The 22606-nt window shown below is 43.8% G+C and overlaps 1 protein-coding gene across 1 annotated transcript in view; it reads left to right on the top strand.

Moving 5' to 3' along the window:
- LOC126176652 (arylsulfatase B-like) overlaps window positions 1-22606 on the top strand; it is a 180513-nt gene that overhangs the window by 99663 nt on the left and 58244 nt on the right. Inside the window, exon 7 of the mRNA XM_049923810.1 lies at window positions 5501-5659. Coding sequence (XP_049779767.1) covers window positions 5501-5659 — 159 coding nt within the window. The remainder of the gene's footprint in view (window positions 1-5500; window positions 5660-22606) is intronic.

Below are 22606 nucleotides of genomic sequence, written 5' to 3' on the forward strand. Positions count from 1 at the left end.
TTGTGAATTTTCATTGCAATTGAAAAAATATAATCTTTAATAACTGAACTAAAATTTTGTAAAATCCCTGTGTTAACTTGTAGCCCATATTCCTATAAATAATCTGTAAAAAGTTCAACTTCCTACCTCAAATACTTTGTGAGGAAAGATGTAATTTATAAGCGTTATTTTTACATTGCAAGTATAGGGCGTTCCGGAGCCCATTAACACACTCATCGCTCAGAGTGCACCCTACACATCAGTAGCAATCATTCTACTCCAAGTGGTATCGTGGAAACAAGTGTATGTGCCCTCGCAAAATTCCAGCTGTTCGTTAACTTGGCCGGGAAACGTCTGACGTCAGCTATTGATCTCACCAAGCCTACCAAAGAAATCCATCACAAGCGGGTGTTTATACACACAGCCCTTTGATTGACCTTACAGATGATAGGTAATAGAGCAATAGAGGTCTGCAAAGTGGGCGAACCGCGATACGGCAAGGCTTGCTGTAGTACGAATGCTCGGATCGGACGGGCTGCGCTTGAACGAGGCACCGGTGAGAGGGTGGGAGGGCAGAATCGGCTGGGTCTGGCACGCTCTCCGCGTTGTTGTTGTGACGGTTGTAGTAGTAGCAGCTCTGTGTGTCTGTAGGCTGGTGTCGCTTTTGAAATACTCCCTCCGGCTGATGGTACTACACTCGCGTCTGCTTAGCTGTGCTCTATACGTATATTTCTGGACGGTAGTGTCTAATACGAGGTGCGGCTAGACAAAAACCGGACTGATGCTGGAAAAAACATTTATTTACAATTATTTACAATTTAATGTTATCTCCTTCAATGAACTCTCCTCCTCGGTCTCTACACCGCTCCATACGAATTTTCCAGTGTTCATAGCAATGCTGCAGATCATTTTCGGTAAGTCCATACATTACTTCCGTCGCTTTTTCTTTTACTGCTTCAACAGGTTCAAATCTAGTTCCTTTCAAAGCTGACTTGACTTTAGTGAAAAGAAAAAAGTCACAGGGGGCCAAATCAGGTGAGTAGGGTGGATGATCTAAGATGGGAATGTTGTGTTTTGCCAAAAACGTCTTCACTGACAACGCACTGTGAGCTGGGGCATTGTCTTGGTGAAGGATCCATGACTTTTTTATCCACAAATCGTTCCGTTTTCTCCGTACTCGCTCACGTAGGGTATCCAGGACGCTAATGTAGTAATACTGATTCACTGTTTGTCCCTCTGGTACGCAATCAATGTGCACAATCCCTTTGATGTCAAAAAAAAAACAATCATCATTGCCTTGAATTTCGATTTTGACATTCGTGCTTTTTTTGTCGTAGAGAACCAGGAGTTTTCCAATGCATCGATTGGCGTTTAGTTTCGGGATCGTAAGTAAAAAACCACGATTCATCGCAAGTAATAACATTTTGTAAGAAGGTGGGATCACTTTCAATGTTTCCCAGGATGTCAGAACAAATCGTTCTTCGGCGTTCATTACAATTGAAAAAAAAACCAGCATTAATAACTGAACTAAAATTTTGTATAATCCCTGTGTTAAGTTGTAGCCCATATTCCAATAAACAATCTGTAAAAAGTTCAACTTCCTACTTTAAATACTTTGTGAGGAAAGATGTTATTTATAAGCGTTATTTTAACATTGCAAGTATAGGGCGTTCCGGAGCCCCTTAAGTGAGGACTCAACTTTCATGTCCAAGACTGGTGGGTGACGAACTTCGTAGCACTCGCAAGCAGCTCCTCGCACTCCAACCGAGCGTGCACGCCGCCAGCGGCTCCAGCCTCGCTTGCTGCTCCACGCCACCCGACCGACTGGACTGCTGGTCCGTCGCCACTGCACTGCTGGTGCCTCTCCCACTGTCTGCCTGCTGGTCCATCTGCCACTCCTGCTCCGTGCCCACCAACTCCAGACACACGACGACCCGGAGAGACTGACTCTGACCCAACCATGCAGAGGAAACATGCCCACTGGCTAACCGATATCCCTGCACCGGGAAGGAACCGACCTAAGTCAAGCAAGATGACCAATTGGAGGGGCCCAGAGGCGGTCAGAGAACCAGTTACACGTCGCCCGATGTGACGACCGACCGAACGACCAACCAGCGGTCGTCCCCGCTCAGATCTCCTTCCGTCGGACAACGCATGTGTGTCGCTAGGGGTCGGCGAGCACTGGCTGTCCGCGCCTCACAGGCGCTCCGTCCCCGACTTCGCTGCTGCTGCGTCCCGACTGCACTGCTGGTCCGTCTCCAACTGAATGCCAGACACACGACGACCCGGAAATACTGTCGGTCGCTCTAGAGATGGTACGACAGTGGACTTAGCGATACGTGCTGCTGCTGCCGCTCACGGGCAAGTAAGGCAGGAAGTTAGTGACTCCAGTGAATGGAATAAGAAGAGGAGGCGCCAATACCGTAATAGAAGATGAGACACACTAAATGGCATGAACACCAGCCTTGCACGGCTCAGTATTCTACTCTGGCAAATTCAAATTAATTCACTGCTGAAATTGTCCCTGTATATTACCACTATAAATAAGTAGGGGTAAGCTATAGGGAGAGATGGGTCGTATACAATATGTACAACAACCAAGAGGGAATAATAAGAGTGGACGATCAAGAACGAAGTGCTCGTATTAAGAAGGGTGTAAGACAAGGCTGTAGCCTTTCGCCCCTACTCTTCAATCTGTACATCGAGGAAGCAATGATGGAAACAAAAGGAAGGTTCAGGAGTGGAATTAAAATACAAGGTGAAAGGATATCAATGATACGATTCGCTGATGACATTGCTATCCTGAGTGAAAGTGAAGAAGAATTAAATGATCTGCTGAACGGAATGAACAGTCTAATGACTACACAGTATGGTTTGAGAGAAAGACGAAGGTAATGAGAGTTAGTAGAAATGAGAACAGCGAGAAACTCAACATCACAATTGATGGTCACGAAGTCAATGAAGTTAAAGCAGTAAAATAACCAATGACGGACGGAGCAAAGAGGACATCAAAAGCAGACTCGCTATGGCAAAAAAGGCATTTCTGCCCAAGAGAAGCCTACTAATATCAAATACCGGTCTTAATTTGAGGAAGAAATTTCTGAGGATGTACGTCTGGAGTACAGAATTGTATGGTAGTGAAACATGGACTGTGGGAAAACCGGAACAGAAGAGAATCGAAGCATTTGAGATGTGGTGCTATAGACGAATGTTGAAAATTAGGTGGACTGATAAGGTAAGGAATGAGGAGGTTCTACGCAGAATCGGAGAGGAACGGAATATGTGGAAAACACTGATAAGGAGAAGGGACTGGATGATAGGACATCTGCTAAGACATGAGGGAATGACTTCCATGGTACTAGAGGGAGCTGTAGAGGGCAAAAACTGTAGAGGCAGACAGAGATTGGAATACGTCAAGCAAATAATTGAGGACGTAGGTTGCAAGTGCTACTCTGAGATGAAGAGGTTAGCACAGGAAAGGAATTCGTGGCGGGCCGCATCAATACCAGTCAGTAGACTGATGACAAAAAAAAAAAATTACCAGTTGCTACATGCCGTCAGTCCAAATGTTCCGAGACTGGTTTTATACCTGGAGTACAAGCGACGTCAGTTTTGTGACGGCTCCCAAACCCAAGGTCCTCGGCAGTACCTTTGGGGCAGCCACCACAAATTGTATAATGAGGTGGGTAGTGACCAGGATGTAGCTGTGTCTGTTGGCCGAAAAATAATTAATGACAAGAATTGCGCCAGCTAGAATGAAGAGATAACTTATCTTTGTTTCTGACGAAACGTGCACCAGAAATACAAGTAATATACCTGAGTAATCCGTGTACTGGGCCTAGTCGAATACAATAGCAAATACCACACTACAATGGCTCCGCTATACACTCCACTAGCAATAGACAATCGACAATAGACGGTCCGTCTCGGGGCCAGCGCTCCTCCTTATATGCAAAAGGCAGAGGGCGCTGCGGACCCGAGCTCAGCCGTGGCACCACCTCTTCCGTCGGCGGTGACGCCCTGAGACACCGACGGCCGCGACAGGAACTGTGGCCAGCGATGTCACGGTCAGGGCGCGCGTGCGCGAGTTGGTTGGTTGGTTGGTTGTGTCCGTGGACACAACAGTCAGCGCACTAGCTACAATGGCAACTTGAAATAAAAACTCTAATCAAGAGATGTGCATTCGACTTATCAGTTGTGAACAGGCAGTGTTGAGTACTGGACGTGCGGTCGTAGTGTGGCAACGTGTTCGTGCCACAAATTGCAGTAAAGCAACCTCTACATCAAGTTTTCAACATATTCTCCAGAATGTTTTGAAGATGACAAAAGTGTGTACAATGTTTGTTTCGCACGCCTTGCCTCCCGAACAGGATCAATGACTCCCGGATATCGGCCACGACATAACTGAAGTGCGTGGACAGTTGTTTTCTGGAAAAATCTTGGTGTTATCAATACTAACCTACCACAAAATGATGCAATGCTATAATTATCATAACTGAAATTGAAGCCAAAGTGACACGCGAGTTGATTAGTACCTCATAAAGACTCTCATGACAGTTTCACATAGTAGTATGAGCGCGCTGTGCAATGTACTAAAGTGGGGGAAGAATTTGTAGTACACCTGGAGCATCAAAAGTACCATGTTAATTTTTCTCTATTTCGTATTAATCCAGTCCCGAAGCATTTTGGACTGAACGGGAAACATTTGTGATTTTTAAAACTTTAGGATTCGGAAATAAGAGCTCCAATAAACACAATTTTGGATATTGTACAGAATATTCTACCAGCAATAAGCGATTCGGAGTAGGAACATGAAGGCAATGTCAACTGTGCCTCATGAGTATCAAATCAATATTCCTCGGGACAAAGCGATGCGTCTCTTAGATTAGTCACACCAAAACATTTTGGCTCATTATAGGCCAAGCTGCCCAATTGTGGAGTTCGTGAGGAAACCTGAGGATACGACTAGTGCGTGATAACTGTATACTGAAGAACGTGCACTGCTAGTGGTGGGGAAGTAACCTTCATCAGAAAAACACTGCAGCTGCCATAAAGAACGGGCGAGAATGAGTTTCCCCTTTAGCAGTGAAACGCTTCCGAGACACCACAGCGGCGAGCGAATTGACTGCTCTCTTAAAAAGTACGTGGACGGAAAAAGAACGACATAAAAAAGTACTAAAAACGAAAATGTTGGAGGCATGTCTATGGAAGACGTGCGTGTATCGCAGAGGAAATCGTGGTGGAACTCCTCTGACCACTCATATGATAGAACACTGTATTCTCTCCCTTTCCCCAAAGAAACAGAACGGCATGACGAGCCAAGTAAGTGTGAAGTGCCATTTAGAAGAATTGAATAGAAGGTCGAAGATAAAGTAAACAGTATATGTGGAACTGATAACCTTAACCTATATGCTAAGCAAGAATCACCTGTGGGAAATATGACAAGAAGTAAGCCTAAACAACAATTTTGCTTAAGTAAACACTTCTCAGTACAAGTCGCCTGAGGTACACATTGTTGCAGGAGGAAATGTGTCGTCACTTCCGGAAGACCTGGACGGCGTCAACTTGTGGGACGCTCTCGCCACTAACGCTGAATCTCCACGAACAGAGGTGCTGCTCAATATAGACGAGAAGGTCGGAAACGGTGCGATTCGCATCGGCGATTGGAAGCTCGTGAAAGGTGAGTAGTCGGCCTCCCTATTACTGAACACTTAACAAAACTTGACTTGTGAATAATAGAGTGTAATGCCTGTTGGTCAGGCTTCATCCACAGTTCACTGAATACTACTCATGTATTGATCAAAAATGATAGTACATTGAGAATGGCTAGTTTCTAGGTGAAATCTAGATCTTCCAATAAAATTTAAAAAGGACGACAGCTGAAATCTATTATTTACAAGTCAATATAACAGTCGCTGCGTGCAACAGCCTTGTGAATGGAAGGTAAGCTGCCTGATCAGTATTGGCAATATAATAAAAGTACTTTACAACGCCAAGAGCGGACGATTTGGTGTATCAGATTGGTGTCAGCCTTTAGCTGGAAAAAGTTAAAACGCCACATGTCTACTGACCAGGAAACATGTAAAATTTCGCACAGCACAATAGAGAAAGTCATTACAATCACAACAAAAAGACAAACAACACATAACTTCACATGAATATAAATGTTGTTTGCTTTAACTTGAGAGAACTAAAAATCTCGAAAACGTCATAACATTGTACGAAACAAATACGTTAAAGTCAGTATTATTAAAGAGAACATTTGTGTGTCGTGTAACTGACCACCTCCTGCGTGGGCGGGCTCATCTTTGTATTTTCAAATGGGAACCCCCATTTTATTGCATATTCGGAGTATACGCAAAGCAGCACCTACAGTTTACTCAAGCCAGTCTTTTCCACTCGTGGTAGGTGGCGCTGTAATCGAGAGACATCAAATGTATGTGTTTTTGCAATTAAGAATTTTCGTGCTTAACGATTGATATTTGTAGTGGACTGACAAGACAACCAGGCCACAGTGACGGGTAACCGAAAGGCACGCGTTTAATTCACGCAGGCTTGCTTAAGTCTGGAACAGGATAAGTAATGAATGCTAATAAGAAAAGTACGTAGCTTGTCTAATACTTATCTTTAATCCATCATTGTGGTACATCGCTATTGACGATACAAATAAGACTCTCTCCAGATATGGTTAATGGCGCCTTGCTAGGTCGTAGCCATGGACTTAGCTGAAGACTATTCTAACTGTCTCTCGGCAAATGAGAGAAAGGCTTCGTCAGTGTAGTCGCTAGCAAAGTCGTCGTACAACTGGGGCGAGTGCTAGTCCGTCTTTCTAGACCTGCCATGTGGTGGCGCTAGGTCTGCAAGTACTGACAGTGGCGACACGCGGGTCCGACATGTACTAATGGACCGCGGCCGATTTAAAGCTACCACCTAGCAAGTGTGGTGTCTGGCGGTGACACCACAATATTTATGTTCGAAATTTATTTTACATGGTTAGGCATTTCAGTGCCTGCTTACAAACTACATTTAGCGTGATGCAGGAGCAAGAACGTGGGCGTAGTGAGTTTTTTGTTCCCATCGGGCCGCTCGTTATCGGCGAGTTCCTTTGTATCTCCCCATCGGAGTGCTTCGGATGGGTGAGTCCCGTAGCTTCTCACCACGGTGTTGTTTGACGTAGCTGAGTATCCATGGCAGGTGCGCCTGTCACTAACACTTGGAAAATTAGGAAATTCCTGTGGGACCCAACTGCTAAGGTCATCGGTCCCTACACTTTGAAACGTCCCCTTAGAAAAATTTATGAATCACTGAGCTGATAAATCTCTTACATTATTTGATTTTCAAACAGCTCAGCAGAACTGAACGTACTCTTTACCTATTCTGATCAACACTAAACTGACACACAATATTTTTATACGCAACGTAATCTGACTTTAAAAAATCGCTACAAATGAATGTCCCTGACTAACATTAACCTATTCCTTTCATAAATCGCTTACCTCACAAAAATCTTCGTTACTCGAACTACTGCAATACAGCGAGCGCCACTACTGCCAGATAAATAAAAGATTCAAACTACTGAAGGCACTAACTACTGATAGGCATAGTTAGCAAATGAAAGATTTTGATAGAGAGCAAACAATGTATTTACCTTAATAGTGTTCAAAAATCATAATATATATAGCAGTTCATGACATCCATTCTTACAATTGTACTGTTCTGATGGACACACGTCCAGATCATCCGCTCTCCAAAATCCGCCATCTCATTTCCCCACATTCAACACTGCTGGCGGCTCACCTCCAACTGCGCAACGCTACGCGCTGTTAACATCCAGCTGCCAAACACTACAATAGCAAACAACAATGCAAACCAGCCACAGACTGCACACAGCACAGCCAGTGATTTTCATATAGAGCGCTACATGGCGTTACCAACATAAAAACCTAAAGAGCCTACTTACAACTTACACAGTACTTAATCTAACTGAAACTAACTTACGCAAAGGACAACACACACACACACACACATATGCCCGAGGGTGGACTCTAACCTCCGACGGGAGGAGCCGCGCGAACCGTGACAAGACGTCCGAGACCGCACGGCCACCCACGCGGCACACTAACACTTCATGGACGTTTTACATTATTATAGTGGTTGTGTTTAGTACTCCGCCAGTAGCCGCATAGCGCCTATGCTACAGTTAAGGCTGTTGGATGGAAACACATACCGAAATCAGTCATCGTAATGGCGGGATTCGAGGGCGACCACCCAAATCAAGCATTCCGATGATTTAGGGACTCACCACAATCAGTCCCGTAAGGAACAGGAAATTACGTTACCATACAAGTAGCTCATATGCCAGAAATGTCAATGTCTGGCCATATTAATATTATTTGTACTGCAGAGACACGTTTGAAACAAGGAAGTAACGTTTGAGCATCAGTACAAGTCCTCAGAACACAAAGGTTCACAGTTACATTGGAAATGAAATTTAGAATCAAATGCGTAGGTTCTTCAACGCCAAAGGATGGGGCCCCTCCACGCCCATACCGTGGTGACCAAACCAAATGTTCTACTGTGAGCTCCATATAACATGTTAGTTTTTGAATCAGGAGTCACAGGATGCGGGCTGTGATGTTACCCATGCGTCTGGGTAAGATTACTCATTAGCATGGTCCATCAGGAGATAGAAAGTGGACGAAAGCGATCGAAGAGTAGCGGTTGTAAGGGCAGAGGAAAAAAAGTGCCAAGGCAAGCGCCAAAGGGAAAAAAACCTCTGCGACAGTAGGACGGGTAGTAAGGGCAGCAGCGCCTTGCTATCTGCGACATTGCATGCAAGGTGTGGTTATGTTAGTGTGAGGTATCGTGCATCGTTACCTTTGTCGTTGCGGAAGCTCGTTGTGGGGTTTGCTGCCGTTGCTGCGTCCATGTAACAGTTCAAGGTCGTCATACATTAGTGGGCGATCGGTCATAGATAGGCTCACAGACAGTGTAGGGTGTGTGTGTGTGTGTGTGGCTGGTTTGCGTGCTGTGTACAGTACGGTTTCCCTGCGGTTGCCTGTTTTTCGGCAGGTCGAACATCTGGGGTTATTAGTAGTAGCTGTGTTGCAGGGGCTCGCCAGTACTGTCGTGTTAGCGTGCTATATACCATACATGTTTAGTTCCTTGCCAATAGTGTACGAAGCTTGAAATGCATGTCTGTTAAAAGTAATCATCAACGCAGAAACATACACACTTTATATTTGACGACTACAGTGCAATCTACCAGTAAAGTAACTCATGCGTATTTTCTGGAATAAAAAAAGATATACAAATTTGACAGCGCTCACATTGGACGGGGTGGTATGAAATGGCCAGCAGTAGCACACCCAAATGTGTCCTTTACTAATATTAACTCTTCGTCTAGAAAACGTTTTTCGTTCATCGCATCATTTTCGAGATGTTTAGATATCTCAAGTTATACTGCTCATTAACTCTTTCAAGTGACACCTGTTGTCGACGGGAAGCGTTGTTACGAACAAAATGATATTTAAATCGGGAGTTTACGCGCCCATTCGTTAGAGAGGTCACAAATTAGTTCAGAGCAATACTTCTTTTATCGATATTTATCACAAGAGGCAGTGAAATAATTAAAAGAAAACGAGGAATAATGAGAGAGATTCCAACTCACACAAAGGCTTACCAACGATCTGCCTCCACATGGACCATTCACGACTGAAACAAGGAAGGTGGAAAGACAGTGGTACACAGGGTATGTCATGCACCATAAGATGAAATGCCGGGTGAAGTTGTAGACGTAAATATAGATGTATGGGATTTCCAGAGATGGGTGAAGAATCTGAGGAGAGGAGGGTTTTCATCAACCGGTAGACGGTACGTGCAGATCGGGAGAATGAAGACGCAAGATTTAGTGGAGTACATGACGGTGTAGGGCGCGTAACAAGCTATAAGGTTTTCATGGTGTGTAAGTCCATAGGTTGTGAGCCTATTGTGGACCGCCTGTGCTCTGCGGACCCGATAGATTCGATACCTGGCAGCTCTGCGTTCACTGAGAGAGACGACTGTGGAACTCGACTTCCATTACTGGTGGATTCATATTAATTGATGTTCGTACATAAACAGTACATGCGATCTCTCTGTGTCCTTACGTCTCGTGAAGGGAATTCGCAGCGTGCGAGTGCATATTTATTTCATGTATCGACTAACTTCCTTCTCCCTTCCTTTCCAGTTTCACAGATAATCTCAGGTTGCTTAATTTCTGTGAGCTTGTGTGTCTGAGCCAACTAGTGACAGGAGTAAATATTTTAATCTGTAGATTTTGCCGTAGTATCGATTCTGTTACATTTTTCCGCAGCAGACTCCTAGCTTTCTTTCTCCGCGAATCAGAGTGCCTCCCTCTTCCTGATGCTGGTAGCTTTCTCTAGAACGTTTCTTCTTGACCAATCAGGCCGGCTCCCACTTTTTAGCAACGGGCTTTTTCGAGCCAACCTGCACTCACACGTGCATGAAAGGCGCTCTCTGTCGTCTATTCCCTGATTGACTATCTTACAACGCGTAAGACTCGTTGTTAGTTCGAAATGTACACTGTCAGTCACTGACTATAGCTGAGTGGTCAGCGCGACGGACTGTCAATCTTAAGGGCCCGGGTTCGATTCCCGGCTGGGCCGGAGATTTTTCTCCGTTCAGGGACTGTGGGTGTTGTGTTCTCCTAATCATCATCATTTCTTCCCCATCGACGCGTTAGTCGCCGAAGTGGCGTCAAATCGAAAGACTTGCACCAGGCGAGCGGTCTACCCGACGGGAGGCCCTCGTCACGCGTCTTCCCGTTCCCACTAACTATTGCCACCTAGAATAACTCCGAAATTATGATAGTAACTGAAAAGTTTGTGGGACAAATGTTGCATGGGACAACGGGGGCCATAATATGACGTTGCTTTTTGTTGCTAGGTGGGGTCGCGTCGGAGATATGAAGGTCAACTTTGGTTTTTTAAGTGGGATGCTATAGTTTGGTACTAATTATCTGATAGCGGCTACCGAGACAATGATGTGTAACAGTAAGGTGTTTGAAGGTCAACGAAGGTCACAAAGATGGTATGAACTTCCGTTTACAGAAGGTGTTCGAAGTGACCATTGGTATCAATGCAGTGTTGCAATCATCTTTTCTTGGGTTGAGTGGTGTTCCTTATCACTTCTGCACTTAACGAAGCAAACGCTCTGACAATTCTCTCTCGTATATCGTGCAAGTAGTAAATATTCGCCGAATACGGCGTATCCAAAAATAGTGCCATTCACATGTAAACACCATTCGACGGTTTCGCAATACAACACTAATAGGAACGGTAAGACTAGTGTCGTCTAATGAAGCGAATGTGAATGATGTACTCCTTCGAAGAACAAGTCGATATGTTTCTCATTTATCGAGAATGCCAACGAAGTACAGTGAAAGCTAGAAACTTATACGCCGAAAGATATCCTCAACATACTCACCCTACACGTCGTACATTTACATATGTGTGCGATAAACTGAGATCTTTAATGCATGGGCAACATATTCGGCAAAGAAAGTTACTAAAGAGTAAACGGAAATTAGTTCTCTCACCACTGTGGTTCGAGATATGTTAGTTCGCGTCAAATCACAAGGGAATCTGTCATGAGCCACAGTTGTGTTGTTCATGTTCTGCATCGCCATAAATATCATCCATACCATATCAGATTCCACCAAGAATTAACTGGTACGGATTGTATGCGTCGCATTTAATTCTGCCGATGGGATCAATTTCAAATTCAGAGGGATAACACATTTATTAGTTTGATTTTGCTTACTGACGAGCTTACATCCGCGAGCCATGGAAATGTTAATTTGCTTAACATGCATTACTGGACAACTGAAAATCCATGTTGGCCGCTGCAAGTTGCACACCAAAAACAGTTGTCGATGAACGTATGGTGTAGGATTCTGGAGGACTGAATTATAGGCCCCTATTCCATCTAAGGAAATCTTAATGGTACGAAGTACACCACATTCCTGAAAGGAGGATTAGGTCTGTTATTGGAAGAAATACCTTTAGGAACAAGGACCAGAATGTGATATCAGCACTATAGGTGTCCTGCATATTTTCGCTGAGGGCTAGAACTGAGTTGCAGAAACAATTCCCAAACCGTTGGATTGGACGCGGAGGAGATGTGCCGTGGCCGGCTCGTGCACCAGATCTGACTCCTCCTTATTGTTTCTTGTGAGGATTCGTAAAAAAAACATTGTTTATAAAGTCATTCCTACTACACGTAAAAATATGCGAGAGAGAACTGTCAGAGCATGTGCTTCGATAAGAGCCGATATGATAAGGAACACCACTCAATTCACGATAAGCAGATTGCAGCACTGCATTGATACCAATGGTCATCACTTCGAACCTTGTGCAAATGGACGTTCATGCCATCTTTGTGACCTACGTTCAAAGACTTTACTGTTAGACATCGTTGGATTCGTCTCGATAGCTGCTGTCAGAGAATGAGTGCTAACTACAGCATCCCATTTAAGAAAACAAAGTTGGCCTTCATATCTCTGAAGCGATCGCGCCTAGCAACAAAAAATAACGTCAGATTATCGTCCCCGCTGTCGCATGCAACTTTTGTCCCACTCGCTTTTCAGGTCCAACAATAATTTCGGAGGTATTCTTGGTAGCAGTTGTTAGTGACTCACCCTGTAGATTAAAATGTTCGCAGTTTTGTTAGTGTGGACAATTCTTACTACAGTAAGAGAAATTAATTTCATTCAGTTTCTAGGACGTTCTGCAGTGTTTTTATTTCATTTCAGTAAATCGATTCAATTAATTTACGGCCGAAACTCGTGGACAAGCACATGGATTCGCACACGATGTAGGCGAGCTAGTGCACCCGACAGTGGTGTCTCATTTGAGTGGTTTTGTGCCAGTATTTATTGATTAACGTGTATCACGTTGATTCTGAGAGACGTTGCATGTCGTTTCTGATTCATTTTTAGATAGTTCTCAACGATCTTTACTTTGTCAGTGTGAACCACGTGGGAAGTATAGTAATAATGTGCTGTTGCCCATGCTATCATCAGTCACCCAAGTTTAGATATTTCTGTTACGCAGTCTAGTTGGTGTAATAAGGGAGTGCACTCGTAAGATCCGTAAGCTAGTTTCGGTACTTGTCTACAATACAGTACTAATTATCTGTACAGGAATATCATCGTATTATGTATTGAATGGTATCTTGATTATTCAGTGTGGGTTGTTGTTACAAATAATAAATTTTGTGAATTAATGACATCCGTTTGTTAAGAGAAATTGTACCCAAAGTGACTTGTTTCCTGCTACAGAAAGAACCTCCTCAGGAAAAGAGTGACAGAAACGCTTGTAAAGGGGACTAATACAGTGCAAGATGTTCTTATTCTTTGATAATCTAAATCACCTCAATGTGTAGTCAGGGTCGATCAAAGTGATCGTTTCTGTCGCTTCCAATTCAAATTAATTATTTAAACTCTGTCTCTGCAGATTTTCAGGAAATATACTTCGTCCTTCGTAACAGCACACTGAAAAAAATGAAAAAAGAAAAAAAAAACTGGATAGGAAGTTCAGAATTGTTGCTTGATCAAATTAAGTGGTACTTATCTGGTAAAATTCTTCTTCGCTTTTTACCCTGGTTTATGTTTATGGAGGTCTTCTTTCTCGCTTAGCTGTAGAATATTGACAAAATATTTGGATTAGCAGGAGTTCACGGGTTACATCTTGTTGTATAAATTTTAATCAAAACAATGAACGCATTACAGTTTTTTCTTTGTTGGTATATTCTTGAAATAATTTCACAGATTTTAGTAACATTTTCTCTTTGTGGTTCACAATTATACAAAGATACTTTGGAAAACTATTATTTAGGCATAATGGGCAACACTCGCCCAAATTTGACCACGTGCGGCCATAAGCAACATCACTCCGCTAACTACTCAAGAGCAACTAGCTTTCTTTACCCACTGATAGTCCACAGACTACTCAATACAAAGACGACAATACAGTGGTCAAAGATTACTAAATTTTTTCATGATTACATACCTCTGTGACGTTTACATTCATCAAAATAATGAAAACAATTTTTATAACAAATATTTACAAAATTTATGACAATTAAAAAAGGGTCAGAGCTCTTTTATTACAATTATCGTCTGCAAACTGTTACTTCAACCCTCCTCTACACCTGAGGCCGCTTTTGCACAGCTGTGCTGTGGCCCTTGACTCGTAGTGACTCGTAGCCTGGCAGGGGAGTCGGATGAAGTTTTCACCGCCAGTATTTGACATAAAGAAGACCAGAAGTTCACGCGTTCAATCCTGATCGCTACACTTTGCGCCAATATCCTCAATTAAATTCCAAACCTCTCAGAAGTGTCTCACGGAGTGAGGACATGTCGTGCCGTTGATGTTGATCCTTGCGTCAGGTCGTGGCGTTAAGGTCGGCGGCTTCTCTGATGCTATTCAAGATATCTAGCTGCTATCACTGGTATTAGCCTTCTCCCTTCTCTCGTAAACACACAACAACAAAAATAACACAACACTGTAGGATTACACATAAAAATTACAGTCACCTACCCTCCACAAACGTAAGTAAGACGTAATTTCCACGTGTACAGGGAAAGGTCCCATATCAGTTCCGCCATCAACGCCACACCTCACTGCCAGGCACACTGGAGTCATCAGACCGGAACAACGTGAAGGACTCGTAAGCAGATTTAAGATCAGTTGTGTGTACTGAGACGTTCTCGTGTCAAACGTATTTGTTTGTAAATCTTCAGCAAAGAAACCGCTTTAAATTATGTTACGCCCTCTGTGGAGTAGAACTGGAATCCCATAAATATATATTCGGACTCATTTATATCGATCATGATAAGGTTTTGTGGGCGCACTGCAGCAAGGCCTCTAGCGCATGCGTTGCTACTGAGGTTCACATCTTCAGCACAGCTGGAGAACACGAAGTAATCTCATTGCAAAACAAAAACACTTTGGAAAAACCTTTCTGTTATATGGACATCATAAAGAGTGTTTCCCAGTCCCAGTTACAGCCTTCTAGGGACTATATAGGGGAACTAATAGATAAAATTTTGGTAAGTAAACCAGGTTCGGAAATGTAACGTTTGCATATAAAGTAAGTTTAACAGTCCGACCTCTTTCAAATCTCCCTTTTCAAGACATGTACTAATACTGGAAACAGAGGGCGTCGTCGCCAGTACCTGCTGAAATTATGACGTCACACACCACTCTCACCTGACTACCGGGCGTAGAGAAGCAGCTTAAAGATTTGGAAACAAATAAATCACCAGGTCCGGATTGAATCCCAGTTCTATTTTACGAAGAGTACCCTACGGCATTGGCCCCTTACCAAGCGTGCATTTATCGTGAATCTCTCACCCAGCACAAAATCCCAAGCGACTGGAAAAAGCACAGGTAACTCCGGTATGTAAGAGAGGTGAAAGAATAGACCCGCAGAATTACACACCAATATCACTAACTTTTGTTTGCTGCAGAATCCTTGAACAAATTCTAAGTTCGAACATAATCAACTTTTTTGAGGCTAAGAAGCTTATGTCCACGAATCAGCATGGTTTTAGAAATGATCGCTCGTACGAAACTCGGCTTTCCGTTTCCTCACATATGCTGAGAACTATGGATGAAGGGCAAGAGGCAGATTCCATATTTCTAGATTTCTGGAAACAATGTGCCGTTGCAGGCTGTTAAGGAAGGTACGAACATATGGAATAAGTTCACATATATGTGAAGACATCTTAAGTGATACAACCCAGTATATTATCCTCGAATGTTCATCAGGGACTAGGGTACTGTCAGGAGTGCCTGAGGGAAGTGTGATAGGACCGCTGTTACTCTCTGTATACAGAAACGATTTGGCGGATAGGATGGGCAGCAATCTGCCGTTGTTTGCTGGTGATGCCGTGGTGCACAGCAAGGTGTCAAAGTTGGGTGACCCTAGGAAGATCCAAGACGACTTAGACAAAATTTCCAATTGGTGTATGAATGGCGGCTAATCCGAAATGTGGAAAAATGTAAGTTAATGCGGATGAATAGGAAGAACGAAACTGTAATATCCGGATACAGTGTTAGTAGTGTCCAGCACGACATAGTCAAGTCGTTTAAATATCTGGGAGTTACGTTGCAAGGCGATATAGAGCGGAATGAGCATGTGAAAACGGTGGTAAGGAGGGCATAGAGTCGAATACGGTTTATTGAGAGAATTTTAGGAAAGGGTGGATCACTTGTAAAGGAGGCCGCATATGGGATGCTGATGTGACCTATTCTTGAGTGCTGCTGGAGTGTTTGAGATCCGTGCCATTTCGGATTGAAGGAGGACATTGGGGCAATTCAAGCGAGGGCGAAGACATCGAAGCAATTCAGGGGAGAGCTGCTAGATTTGTTGCCGGCAGGTTCGAACAGGGGTATGTTACGGAGATGCTTCGCGAACTGAGGGTGAGTCCCTGGGGAGAGGGCTGTGTTCCACTCAGAAGGCACTATCGAGACAATTAAGGGTACCGGCATTTGAGGCTCGCAGCCGGGGGATTCTGCGAGGATGGGGGCGTCGTTGTATTTGCGACTGGGCAGGGGTGATCAGTGGTTGTGCCGGGCGGGTCCCTGGGGAGCGACTTGCCGTTTGGGAGCTTCTGTCGTACCGAAATTTAGAGCGCAGGCATTTGGGGCTGGCTGTTGTATTTGCGAGTGGAACGGGGGTGGGGAGAATGTTGTCGCATCGAAATTTAGAGCGCAGGCATTTGAGGCTGGCTGTTGTATTTGCGAGTGGAACGGGGGTGGGGAAGATGTTGAGTAGTGGTATCAAGTATCGATCGACATGAATCCTACGGCCGCTTGTTGTGTATCTACGTAGATGTAGATGTACAACGACGGTAGCGAGAAACTGGTACGTCGGAAACTGTGAGGGTTGACCGTGGTGCTCTGCGCTCTCGACTTTGAAGGGGACGTCCTTCGTCACATGGAAGAGAAACAGGCGAGGAGTGCTTGAAACATTGCCGATGGCATAGGCTCATGTAGAGCACACTTGTCAGAGCTTAATGCCGCCCCTGCGCGAGTGTCGTGAAGCGAGAGATATGAAGGTGATACTATAATTAAATTACCATTTGCATCCTAACGTTACATGTCTGACCATGGGTTCCTCATCAAAACTTTATCTATTTAGTCCGCTCTACAACCCATACAAACCTATAATAGGAACTGCGAAACAGGCTGCATAGGAAGAAGGAACCATAAAATGTGGTGTCACAGCCAGACACCACACTTGCTAGGTGGTAGCCTTTAAATCGGCCGCGGTCCGCTAGTATACGTCGGACCCGCGTGTCGCCACTGTCAGTGATTGCAGACCGAGCGCCGCCACACGGCAGGTCTAGAGAGACGTCCTAGCACTCGTCCCAGTTGTACAGCCGACTTTGCTAGGAAAGGTTCACTGGCAAATACGCTCTCATTTGCCGAGACGATAGTTAGCATAGCCTTCAGCTACGTCATTTGCTACGACCTAGCAAGGCGTCATTACCAGTTTATATTGAGATTGTTATTAATGTACCGTCAAGAGCGATTTACACCAATTATGGATTAAAGTTAAGTATTCCAGCAGCAACGTACCTTATTGGCTATATTAATTACATTGTCCAGTTCCAGACCTCACGCCTGTCTGCGTGAGCGTAAACGCGTGCCTTTCGGCATCCTCCAAACTCCGTGAATTGGCTCCTGCCAATTCACAACATAAATAGTGGATTAACTAGGTAGTGCTTGGGCACTTCAATCGGTTAAAGAACATTTAAACCAGTTACATTTATTTATCCAGCCGTAATAGCATACTCAAATTTATACACAAATACTCAATATTAATTTAACAGTTTAAATTAACGTTAAGGACAAATAACGGTAGGCCAAATACGATAGCGCAATGTAGTTGGCTTATGAAAGGAGCAGGTGATTTAGAATTTACTCGGTTACGGATAGGTTTAAGCAAGTTTCAGACAGTCATAGTGGCGTAAAAAAGACAGTATTGTTAAAACTGATAACAAATAAACTTTCAGTTAATTCTGCTAAACAATAGGCATGAAGGTACAGCTCTCATCAACCTTAAGGCTCTTTTAAATACCAAAGTTCCTTATTAGGGAGGTTCGAATCCTGACTCGGACATGGATGTGTGTGAGGTCCTTAGGTTAGTTACGTTTAAGTAGTTCTAAGTCTAGGGGACTGATGACCTCAGATGTTAAGTCTCGTAGTGCTTAGAGCCATTTGAACCGATAAGTATGCTGTTGCCTTCTTGCGACCTTCCAGCTAACTTACCCCTCAGCTATAGAGGCACCTGCAGTTTAACGTGGACTCCATACAACACATCGATTAGACATTTTTGACATTGAGTAGCAGAATTAAATGGTGTTGTAAGAAGTCATAAGATGGATAAAGAGCTTCAGTTAACATGGCTACATTGGATCATTTGATAAAATTTACAATCTGACCAATCCTTCCCTTGCATGTGGAACAACACAGCCGTATTAACTCTGAAGATCATTTGCTGCAGTCGTATTCCCGTTACGTTAATTATGACAACCCTCTCGCTCGTTAACTCATCATGCGGGCTTGCTCATCAGCCCACGTCGCTGTAACAAGCCGGTAAGCCGGCTAGTGTGTATGTGCCGATCACAACGTGCCGTCCGGGTGGGTTGAAAACGTCCGTCCTATTTGGTTGTCGTGCTAAACTCCGTCTTTGCTGGGAAACAATTGGAATATTGTAATACAATCTCCTTAGCTCACATTCAAATATTTACGTAACACAGATTTACAATACTCTGTTTTATATATATTTTTACTATTTAAAATCAATTTTGGTTGTCCATCTCTTAAAGCAAAAACACAAGGCATATCAAATGTACGGGGTGATTTATTCCACTTGGTGCTTCATCGATTTAGAAAAGGCATTTGACAATGTGGTTTGGGACAAGCTGGCGACTATGATGAGGGAAATGAGAGTGGACTGGAAAACCAGAAGACTTATAAACTCATTATACCCAAAGTTTCAGTTAAAGTGAGAGGAGAAAGTACAAATTGGATCAGACTAGGGAAAGGAGTAAGACAAGGATGCTGTTTATCACCTACTCTTTTCAACCTGTACATTTATTGACCAATGCTCATTAGATGACAAAGGAGTAGAAATTGGAGTAAGAAGAGTAGGGTGCTTGAGATTTGCTGATGACATGGTTCTTCTAGCCACAGGGGAAAAAGAATTACAGGATTTGGTGGACACCATTGCAACTAACGGAAAAAAATATGGAATGAAAATTAACACAAATAAAACCAAAGTATTGGCAATAGGAGGAAATAAGGAAATAAAAATTGTGCTGAATGGAGAAACACTAGAACAGGTGCAAAATTTTAAGTAACTTGGAAGCAGGATAGACACCGACTGGAAGTGCACCACAGAAATTAAAACAAGGATAGCAATGGCAAAAGAGGCGTTTTATAAGAAAAGGATAATCTTCTGCAGCGGTCTGGACAGAGAACTCAGAAAGAGACTCATAAAATGTATTGTATGGAGTGTTCTTCCATATGGCGCTGAAACATGGACTATGAAGAAAAAAGACAGAGAAAGGCTGCAGGATTTTGAGATCTGGACACGGCGGAAGATGGAAAGAGTAAGTTGGATGGACAGAGTAATAAATGAAGAGGTACTGAGAAGAGTGGGAAAGAAAAGAGAGTTACTAGATGTAATAAAGAGAAGAAAAAGAAATTGGATTGGACATATATTAAGAAAGAATGAAGGACTGATAAAAACAGTTTTAGAAGGTTATGTAGAAGGGAAAAGGAAGCGAGGAAGGAAAAGATTCCAGATACTGGATGACATGATGGACGGTACAACATACAGCAGCCTTAAGAAGGAAGCAATGGATCGCAGAAAATGGAGAGGCAAAGGACCTGCTAGTATAGCAGATAACTGATGATGATGTACGAACTCTAGCGATTGATAGGTGAAAGGATACGAAACAAAAAGATCTAATGAATTTATATCCGGAAATGCATGGTTTCCGTGCTAGAGACCATTAATTCAATCATACATTGTTACAGAGACTCAGATTTAATAGGCGCTGTACCATTCAGCTACAGTTACAGTTTGTGTTGAAAATGGTTTCCACGTGCTCAACGCAAGCGTGTTGGTGCTGTAGCATGTTCTGTCTGGCACCTCCATTTTGGCCAGGCTGCACCCGAACAGTGTCATAGGCAGCATGGACACGCTGCCACAGTGTCTCCACATCTGGACTGGGCTGTGCATAGTTTTGAGGTGGCCTCAAAACCAGAAATCGCACTGGTTGACATCCGGGGAACGAGCAGCCATGCAACTAGACCCGCTCGCCTGATCCATCGATCAGGGAAGAAAAGATTGAGTTGCGTCCCGAACATTAACGGCTAAGTTTACTGGAGCACCATGAGGTAGCAGTCACATAACCCTTCGAATAATCAATGGCACTTCTTCCAGGAGGGGAGGAAAGTTACCCGCAAGAAACGCCGATAGTTCCGCTCTGTTCGGTGACGTGGAGGGAAGGCCGGTCCCAAAATCGGTCACCAATTATCAAAAATGGTTCAAATGGCTCTGAGCACTATGGGACTCAACTTCTGAGATCATTAGTCCCCTAGAACGTAGAACTACTTAAACCTAACTAACCTAAGGACATCACATACATCCATGCCCGAGGCAGGATTCGAACCTGCGACCGTAGCGGTCTCGCGGTTCCAGATTGCAGCGCCTAGAACCGCGCGGCCACTTCGGCCGGCACCAATTATCCCGGCCCACATATTGCGGCTGCACCGATGCTGATGATTCGCTGTCACCGTACCAAGGGGTTTCTGCACACTATCCCACAGATGACCGTTATGAAAGCTGAAGACACCACTTCTCGTAAAGATGGCCTCATCTGTGGATAGTATGGATGACACAGATCCCGGTATATTGGTTGCCTGGTAAAGAAACCAGTCACAAAACTGCTCCCAATGTCTGTCGCTAGGAAGCCATGAACACGCTGTAAGTGATAACGGCAAGATCGGTTGTCATGCAGAATGTTCCACACGGTCGTCTGGCTTACTCTGTACTGGCGGGTCAACTGCCTGGGACTGACACGGCTTTCCCCATCCACAGGGATTTTATGTGAATACGGAACCACTTTGTACAGCGCTGTGACGCATCCACTTCAAGGTGAGTCACCAAGAGAAATAAGTGGGACACAACATTGCCAATAACTATGGCAGCAGAGCGCTGTAGGGCATGACGTATGAGGAAAAGTACCTCCCTCTAGAATGAAACCATGAATTCTGTAACTGTGGCTGCGTGTTACAGCGCCTATTGGACCGCAGCCTAACAAAAATGATTGAACAAATGGTCTCCAGTATGGAAACCATGCAGTTCATTAGATCTTTTTTGTTCCTTATGTTCTCATAGATCAATCCATACAGTCTACACACGGTGAAAAAATAACTGACATAATGCAAGTGTGAAAAATATACATCGCAGATTACGCACATAAAATTTACCCGCCTGGATATGATTCATAAAAGTACCTCGTAAGGAAATCTTTGATGAATCTGATGAATGCTACCTATTGTTTGTTTGGCATTTACACGAGCCGCCGCTAGTAATACAGGTTCTCAAGTCCACACCTCCTTTGTATATCATTACCTAGTAGTCCTTTTTGTTGTCCATGCCATCACAGGTATGTTTGAGGTAATCTTTGAAATAACAAATTAGATATTCGATTAAAGTCAACTTATTACTGTTCTGTTCATAAATAACATGAGATCGATGCACTGAACGTCTTAACTATTTTACCACCTAAGTCAGTCAGTGTTTCCACCTTCACCCTAGGAGAAAACAAAGCAGCGCAATTTTATAAACAGACACATATCTGCCGCATGGCAAATGCCTGCCAAGACCCCAGCACGACATACCCACACACTAGTGCTCCTGATAAATGCGACCCCCATCAGATACGGCTGCAGCCTTTATCGTACTGGATACTTAAGACATTATCCTGTCGTCAGACAAGGCCTGCGTCAGAATTCTGACAAGTTCTATGACAAATTGAGTATCGCATGATTTAAGTTACGTTCGGAAATAATGTGAAGATGGCATCTGTTTCTTCGGACATGCTCGGAAGAATAGATGCCATCTTCATATCATTTAAGGCTAACCGGCTGATGACCTTTCTCAATGTGGATGCACACGATTTGCCTGAACTCTTACGGGACTCGGTTGATTGTCTGCCGAGAGTAATGGGTGTAATGGCAGGGGCACTACGAATGTAGTGTGTGGACTATAAGCTGTGAACGTGGGTCTCACGGGGAGCGGGCCGGCGATAAATCCCTGCAGTCGCAGGGTCCTCCGTGCCATCGGTGGCTCAGATAGATAGAGCGTCTTCCATGTAAACAGGAGATCCCGGGTTCAAGTCCCGGTCGGTGTACACATTTTAAACTGTCCCGGGTTGATGTATATGAAAGCCCGTCAGTAGCTAATGGTATTGATTTAATTGTCATTTAAGTTACGTTGGTGGCTAATAATGCAGATAGTTTAGTATGTCTGAATG

This window comes from Schistocerca cancellata, chromosome 3, assembly GCF_023864275.1.
Source record: "Schistocerca cancellata isolate TAMUIC-IGC-003103 chromosome 3, iqSchCanc2.1, whole genome shotgun sequence".
Classification (NCBI taxonomy): Eukaryota; Metazoa; Arthropoda; class Insecta; order Orthoptera; family Acrididae; genus Schistocerca; species Schistocerca cancellata.